At 43.7% G+C, this 8,826-nt stretch overlaps 1 protein-coding gene across 1 annotated transcript in view; it reads right to left on the reverse strand.

Moving 5' to 3' along the window:
- TOP2A (DNA topoisomerase II alpha) overlaps window positions 1-2,331 on the reverse strand; it is a 29,848-nt gene extending 27,517 nt beyond the window's left edge. Inside the window, exons 1-4 of the mRNA XM_035027067.1 lie at window positions 2,196-2,331; window positions 753-908; window positions 450-540; window positions 117-180 (exon numbers count right to left, since the gene is read on the reverse strand). Coding sequence (XP_034882958.1) covers window positions 117-180; window positions 450-540; window positions 753-908; window positions 2,196-2,216 — 332 coding nt within the window. The 5' untranslated portion in view covers window positions 2,217-2,331. The remainder of the gene's footprint in view (window positions 1-116; window positions 181-449; window positions 541-752; window positions 909-2,195) is intronic.
- Window positions 2,332-8,826: the final 6,495 nt, after the last annotated feature.

The raw sequence follows: 8,826 nt of genomic DNA on the forward strand, positions 1-8,826 counted from the left end.
CTGTGCTTTTGCAGAATTTCATTTACTAAAAAGGCCAACATTAGTATAAATCAAAGTAAATGTAACTAACAGTAACAATGAACTATAACAAACAAAAGACCATGCAAGAGACTTACGGGTCAATTGTGACTCTAATACAAGACATTTTTGGGTCCCTTTGTTTGTTGTCTGCAGCATTGACTGAAAGAAAATACACATTGGTAAGAAATTAAATTAAAAAAAACTAAGATATAGAAAGAAAAAAGTTGTATTAATGAGGCGTGAATTTAACATTTATTCACAGTACTATTTCTAGGAAAGAATTCAACTTGTTAGACTCCAGTAAACTGCCTCACCTTGCCAGCTATTGTTTGAAAAGATAGGAGCTCTGGTTATAGAGGGTTTGCTAGAAATGATACTTCTTATGAAGGATTTGACCAGTAGATCTTTATGTGAAAGAATTTACTCACCTAGGATCTCATCAAAGATTTTGTACAACCCAGGGACAAAGGTGACTTCCCTATAGTTAATGCCAATATCTTCATCGTAAACCCACATTTGCTAGAAATAAGGCAAAGAAATATAGTTACTTTTACCTTATATTTATTGTTTTATCATCATTACTATAAAGTCTTCTGGATTAAATACAATATACATACGATAGCTTAGGCCAGTTCCGGTGACATTCAGAGTACATGGAATACATAGAAAATTCACCTGGAAAAGTATACATTTTAACTACTTCGTAACTGCATTTAATTACTTGGTTTTACCTGGGTCACTAATTCCACAGAGCCAATGTAGGTGTCTGGGCGGAGCAAAATATGTTCCAGTTGGGTTTTCTTTTGATAGATTCTTTCAATAGACAGTCTTTTCTTAGCATCTTCATTTTTCTTTGTTTTGCTGATTTGCATATTTTCATTTACAGGCTAGCAATTTTAGAAAATTGTAGAAAAGGGATATTTAATCAGAGGTTTATTAAAAACTACAAACAAAACACCCACCGTAATGATTTACGCACTATGTGTCATCACACATAGTGATGTGTAATCACAATCTTTTTTTTTTTAAATGTTTTATTTATTTATTCATGAGAGTCAGAGAGAGAGAGAGAGAGAGAGGCAGAGGCAGAGGGAGAAGCAGGCTCCCCGCCTAGCAGGGAGCCCGATGCGGGACCCGATCCCAGGATCCCGGGATCATGACCTGAGCCGAAGGCAGACGCTTAACCATCTGAGCCACCCAGGCGCCCTAATCACAATCTTTAACCAGGTATTGGTGCAGTTTACATCATTTTGTACCAACACGGCAATTTAAGTTAACTGCAGCCAAGTTCCCAGGTGTCAGTTTGAATAAACATATATTATCTCATCCAAGTGCATGTGACATGGAACTATTTTCCTTGAATGTTTTAGATGTCATCAATAAAATACACCCACTTCTTCCAGACATTCCACAAATATTTACTGAGTGCCTGCTATGCCCCAGGTACATAAGAGATTCTCGTCAGCAGCAGTTTGGGAGCCCATCGATTTAATCCTATGAATCGTTTTGAACACAGGAAGGACATATTTTGAGCAAGTCGGGCCTGCCGGCTCCTCACTGGGAACATCGTGCCATACTCTGCACCTTCCAAGGTCAGGGGCATTCAATCCCATTTTCTTTCTTTTTTTTTTTTTTTTTAAAGATTTTATTTATTTATTTGAGACAGAGAGAATGAGAGACAGAGAGCATGAGAGGGAGGAGGGTCAGAGGGAGAAGCAGACTCCCTGCCGAGCAGGGAGCCCGATGCGGGACTCGATCCCGGGACTCCAGGATCATGACCTGAGCCGAAGGCAGTCGCTTAACCAACTGAGCCACCCAGGCGCCCTCAATCCCATTTTCCACCGGAGGGTAGGAAAGTATCTGACTGTGCTGCTTGAAGTCACACGCGGGCCATAATAAAACGGGCCAGTTGAATACAGGCCCTAGAGACAGGAAAACAGAACCCAACACCCCAGAAGCCAGCCAGCGTAGCCAATATTTCACTACTAGCACCATAAAGAGGGGCTATTCACTTCACGATCACTCCGAGCCCACGAGACCGGGGCCGACGCGGAATACCCGCTCCCAGCCGGCGGCGAACGGACCACAGCCCAGGAGCCCAACCCTTCACCGGCAGCCGGAGGGATGCGGGGCAGCGCTGAGCCTCCACGACCCGCCCCTTCCGCGAGCTGTACCTGCAATGGTGACACCTCCATAGTGACGGTCGTGAAGGGGCTCGAGAACCCTGCAAGCGACTAAACCGGCGGGACCCTCGAGACCACCGCGGAGCTAGCCGCTTCTCCACAGACGCTCGTCGGTTAGAAGAGCCCTTCCAGTCGCAATTGAACCTTCCTGTAGCCCGCCCAAACCAGATAAGCCAATCTCTGACTCGCTCTCACAGGTTCCGTCCCGAGGAGCCAATCGTAGCTGGCTTTTTATATTCACCAATGAACGTCTGAGTTGTCCGGGGGCCTGTTTGAACAAACCAATTACGCAAAAGAAGGCGGGACTAGAGGGCTTTCAAAAGGCACCACTCGGAGTCGTCGCGGACAGACTGACAGGAAACCTGGCCAATGAGGGGGGGCTTATTTGTTCTCTCGGGGCCGACAACTCTGAAGAGACTCGCGATGCCAGCGGGAAGGGGTTTTCTGAGGTGCAGGCTGAGGCAAAAGGAGGAAGGAGACGAATTACTCAGTAGCTGCTAACTTAGTTCAGATTCTTGAAATCTAGAAACTGTTTTCCGTCCTGAGGCTTTTTAGCGAGAGGAACCGGAGTCCTAGCTTCATTTTCCTGAGGAAATTTTGAGCGCCGGCTTTCTGGACGGGCAGCCCGGTGATTTGGTGTAGCGAACAGATTCTGGCGTCTGCCTCAACCTCCCCTCCCAAGAATTTATTTTCGAAGAAACGGAAGTGCTACAGCTGTGGTTTTGGGATATAATAGTAGGGCGTGGTGAGGCCACGCAAAATAGAGAGCAGTATTCAAGTCCCCCAGTAGAGCGACGTTGCGCGCAAGCAGGTCAATCGAAAGGAATAGTTTGTAGTTACCGCCTCAGGAACGGGGAATGGGGTTTAGGGGCCATTCTAGGACAGACAATTTTCCCTCAGAAAGCCAGTAGGATGCCCTGCTGCTTGTTACTTTTCTTTCCTCTGTTAAATTCCCTGAATTCTGCTGTCCAGAAAAGTTGTTCACATTTGACGAGAACATGCCAAAGACCGAAGTTGTTTTTTTTTTTTAATTTTTTATTCTGCCGTGTAAATGTTTGAATGGGTTTATTCTGTCCTTGTCAATCCACAATGTTAAAATGACAAAAGAATGCGTTTACAAGATGCTTGAAAAAAGAACTGCACGATTTGAATGACTGCTAATTCTGTCATCTGAACCATCTCCTTCCAATCATTATTACCTGAGTTTCTAACCCTGCTGGGCAGTTTGCCAGTCGTGCGGTCTTGATGGAGGCAGGCTTTTTGGTGCTTTTGTTTTCTCTGCTGAAAAAAGAATAAAAATAACAGTAGTACCTCAGGGGTGCCTGGGTGGTTCAGTGGGTTTAGCGTCTGCTTTGGCTCAGGTCTTGATCCCGGGGTCCCGCCTCCTCGGGCTTCCTGCTCAGCAAGCAGTCTGCTTCTCCCTCTGCCCTTCCCCCCGCCCCCCTTGTGCTTGCTGTCTCTCTCTCAAATAAATAAATACAATCTTAAACAAACAAACAAAAAACCCCCACAAAAAAACAGCAGTACCCAAGAGTTGGGTGAGGATTACCCGAGATAAATGTAAGGTGTTTAGAATAGTAGGCTAACAATATCAGAATCAGGAAGCAGGAATCTTCCTTAGGCTTGCATGACAATTTGTGGCTTTAATTCTTTTTTTTCCCCTTCTAAAAAAAACCAGAGGTCAACCAATTGTTAAATCACCCCAGCATATCCAATGCCTACTCTGCTAGCAAAGCTCCAAAGAGGGCCAGTGTGGAGGTTGGGGGTGGGGGGATGAGGGGTGGGGTGTTGGTGGTGGTGTGACAGGAAGTCGAGCATGGGAGGTAGCCTATGGGCTAGGGTGATTTTTTTTTTTTTCACCTGGCCTCCAGTAATTCCAGATATTTCATTCCACTCTCCTCACTGCATGTGTTGATACAGATAGGCAACCTCCAATGCACAGGATCACCCAGGGTCTCAGAGCAGTTGTAGGGAAGCCCACCCAAACCAGGAGCTTCTGCCCATCCAAAAGGCTGACCAGGCCTGAGCTCTAGGGCAGCCTCTCATTCTCTGCACTCTCCCCAGAACAGAAGATGACTCTGACAGACACCAGCCATTCTACTTTCTGCCTCCTCGAACACAGAGACCCCACATGGTAGTGGTAGGTGGGCATGCTTCCTCAAGGATGGCAGCCCAGCCTCTGCCTTTCTTGGTCTCTACCCTGTAGCTCATCCTAGCCTGCAGTACCTTGTAAGACCCATCTGGGGATGAGGCAACAGGAATTTAATAAGCAGCTCCAGTCCTATTTTCTGGGACCCTGCTGTTGAGCTGGACCCTGATTATGTGAGGCTCTGTTCCAAAACCCAGAAACAGAACTGTGGAGTCAAAAGGACTCTGGAGTCACACATGCTTGAGTAAAGCAAAGCAAAACAAAACAAAACAACAACAACAAACCTCCCTGAGCCTGTTTCCCCATGTCATCATCCTTTATTAAAAGTACAGAGGGCTAAATGAGACATGGAAGCACTTAGGACAATCTTCCAGCCCTCTAGCAGGATGGTCTTGTGGGGGGTGGGGGTGGGATTGGGGCTTCTCTTTTGGACACAAGCTGTTTATCAACCCCTCTCCTTTCCAGAGCCTATCACAGAGTGTTCTACAGGACTTGTTGGGAGCCACGGAGGGAAGTCTGAGATGGGTGGGCCTGGGAGGCATTGTCCACAAAGAGGGAATTTCAGGTGCCTGCTAGCCACTACTCCTGGGAGGCAAGAAGGGGTTGGGAGTCAGTTCCAAGGGCTTTGATGGACTGAGGGGGCAGCTCCCGTATCCTCATTACCTACCCACAACTTTGCTAGCTACTTGTACCTTTTCCCCATCCCTACCCCTACCTGGGGGCAATATTAAGCACTAGAGTCAGATTCCTGGCCACAGTACTTGGCTGGGTGTATTACTTTGGCAAGTCACTCAGTCTTACTGTGTCTCCATTACTTTACCTAAAATGGGGATAATGAGAGTACCTCCACATAGGGGAGATAACACATGGGTAAAGTTCTTAGTGCATTGCTTGGCAAATAATAAATGCTCAAAATATGTTAGCAGTTATTACCTCTACTCCTTTTCAAGACCATCCCCCCCTTCCCTTTTCGATTCTCCCAAGTCCTCTCCTCCAAAACCAATTCAAAATTCCCCTTGTTCAGGGAGTCTTCTTAGATCTTTTTTCAGGCTTCCTTCAGTTGTTTGGAATACATTTGCAAATGCGAATGAGTTCCTTTGATAAATATTTTTTGGTTTTCTTATGGGTATTTGTGTTTTCTGTCTCTCCACTCAGCAGCAGGGGGAGGGGTCCTAAAGGAGCTGTGTCTCCATCCTCCACCTGGAAGTTCCTCTTGAAAGTGAATTATTTCTTCCCTCTAGCTGGCTGAGTGAATGGGGCTGGGCTGAAAATGTGGCTCTGGATTTGGGGGATGGAGCTGGTTAGGCTAGAGCTAACTGGGAATTCCTGAATGAAGCTGGGCTGGCCCAGGGTCGGGGGTGGTTAGGGCTGGGCCAACAGACCCTGTTTACCTTGAGGTTAATGACTGCAGGGTCCAATCAGTCCTTTTTACCAGGGATACCAGCTTTGGGTTGGAGGAGGCCAGGAAAGCCCAAAATGTCCCATAGAGCTCAGCCTCTCCCTGCTGGTGGCACTGCAGGTCTGTTTCTTGGAACATTAATGGCCCCAGGCAAAGGGACAGTGAGGGCCACCAAACAGAGCTGGGAGGAGAGCAAGGGAGGCTAAAGTAGGGAGGAACTCAAGACCAGAGATTAGTCCCCAATAAGTCCACTCAGGGGTTTCCCTCAGCAGTCTGGCAGTCCAGTATCTATCAAAATTTAAAAGTGTACATACCTTTTGATTCAGTAATCTAACTTCTAGGAATACCTGACACACTCCTATAATTGTGTGTGTACATAAAATTATTGCAGTATTGTTTTTGTTGGAAAAGAACTGGCAGCATGGAATGGAATGATATTGTGAAAATTAGTAAAGGGCATCTGCCTCTTGGTTTGGGCTCAGGTCATGATCTCATGTGTCATGAAATCAAGCCCTGCATCAGGCTCCACATGGGTTCAATGGGGAGTCTGTGTGAAGATTCTTTTTTTTTTTTTTTAAAGATTTTATTTATTTATTTGACAGAGAGAGACACAGTGAGAGAGGGAACACAAGCAGAGGAAGTGAGAGAGGGAGAAACAGGCTTCCTGCGGAGCAGGGAGCCCGGATGCGGGGCTAGATCCCAGGACCCCGGGATCACAAGCCGAAGGCAGACGCTTAATGACTGAGCCACCCAGGCGCCCCTGTGTGAAGATTCTTTTCTGCCCCTCCCCAACTTGCACTCATGCTCTCTCTCAAAAATAAATAAATAAATCTTAAAAAAAATAGACACATAGATCAATGGAACAGAATAGAAAGCCCAGGAATAAACCCACAATTATATGGTCAATTAATCTATGACAAAGGAGATAAGAATATGCAATGGTGTGAAACCGGACCACTTTTTTTACACCATATACAAAAGTAAAATGAATGAAACCGGACCACTTTTTTTACACCATATACAAAAGTAAACTCAAAATGGATTAAAGACCTAAATATGAGACCTGAAATATAAAAATCCTAGAAGAGAGCACAGGCAGTAATTTCTCTGACATTGGCCATAGCAATATTTTTCTAGATACGTCTCCTAAGGAAAGGGAAACAGAAGCAAAAATAAACTATTGGGACTACATAAAAAAAAAAATTTCTGCACAGCAAAAGAAACAATAAAAAAAAAAACACAAAAAGACAACCTACTGAATGGGAGAAGGTATTTGCAAATGATATATCTGATATGGGGTTAGTATCCAAAATATATAAAGAACTTATATAACTAAACATCAAACCCCCCGAATAATCCAGTTAAAAAAATGGGCAAAAGACATGAACAGATATTTCTCCAAAAAAGACATACAGATGGCCAACAGACACATGGAAAGATGCTCAACATCATTAATCATCAGGGAAATGCAAATCACAACCACAATGAGATATCTTACACTGGTCAGAATGGCTAAAATCAAAAACACAAGAAACAACAAGTATTGGCGAGGATGTGAAGAAAAAGGAACCCTCATGCACTGTTGGTAGGAATGCAAGCTGGTGCAGCCACTGTGGAAAACAGTATGGAGGTTCCTCAAAAAATTGAAAATAGGGCGCCTGGGTGGCTCAGTTGGTTAAGCGACTGCTTTCGGCTCAGGTCATGATCCTGGAGTCCCTGGATCGAGTCCCGCATCGGGCTCCCTGCTCGGCAGGGAGCCTGCTTCTCCCTCTGACCCTCCCCCCTCTCATGTGCTCTGTCTCTCTCATTCTCTCTGTCTCAAATAAATAAATAAAATCTTAAAAAAAAAAAAATTGAAAATAAAGTTACCATATGATTCAGTAATTCCATTACTGGGTATTGACCCAAAGAATACAAAAACACTAATTTAAAAAGATATATGTACCCTATGTTTATGGCAGCATTATTTACAATAGCCAAAATATGGAAGCAACCCAAGCGTTCTATCTATTGAAGAATGGATAAAGAAGATGTGGTACACACACACACACACACACACACACACACCGGAATATTACTTAGCCACAAAAAAGAATGAAATCTTACATAATTTACAACAACATGGATGGACCTAGAGGGTATAATGCTAAGTGAAATTAGTCAGTCAGAGAAAGAAATACCTTATGATTTCATTAATATGTGGCATTTAAGAAACAAAACAAACGATCAAAGAAGAAAAAGAGACACAAAAAACCAGACTCTCAACTATAGAGAACAAACTGGTGGTTACTGGGGGGCGTGGGGGGGAAGGTGAGTGGGGGCATGGGTGAAATAGGTGAAGGGGATTAAGAGTACACTTATTGTGATGAGCACTGAGTAATGTATAGAATTATTGAATCACTATATTGTACACTTGAAACTAATATAACACTGTACATTAATTATACTGGAATTTAAAAATTAAAACATTTAAAAACAAAGAATTTTGACCTGATAAATACACATTAGACAACTAAGGTAGTATTCTATTCAAGGATGGGAAAAATCCAGGGTAAGATTTGTCTTTGATAAGTAAAAAGGAACAATTTATAGGAGAGGTGCTGATGTAAGAAAGTACCATGTAAAGAAAAAGTTTCCAATTAGAGCTGTTCAAGAATGGACATTCTTAGGACATAGGGACTTCTACAACTGGAATGTTGAAGAGTCTAGATGATCATTTTCTAGGTATGTTGTAAGAGCGATCTTTCCAGAGTGAGGGTTGGACTCAATGAGCTATAAGATCCCTTCTGACTTTAAGATGTTATGGTGATTTTACCTAGGAGTTTATGTTTCCATAAATTGTGCTCTAAATTGTTTATCATATTCAAACATAGTCTTATTTAACACTAGTATTTTACTAGTTTAACAAAGAGTGATTTTTCAGAAAGCATAACCAAGCAGAAAAATGTAACCTAGTCCCTGTCTGGAGTAGCCTCTGCTTGGAATGACCTCTGTTACTGGTTAATTTTCTATGTCGACTTGGTTAGGTTATGGCATCCAGTAGTTTGGCCAAACAGTAATCTAGATGTTGCAGT

The sequence above is a fragment of the Mirounga leonina genome, unplaced genomic scaffold (genome assembly GCF_011800145.1).
Source record: "Mirounga leonina isolate KUSES-001 unplaced genomic scaffold, KU_Mleo_1.0 Mir_200, whole genome shotgun sequence".
Lineage (NCBI taxonomy): Eukaryota > Metazoa > Chordata > Mammalia > Carnivora > Phocidae > Mirounga > Mirounga leonina.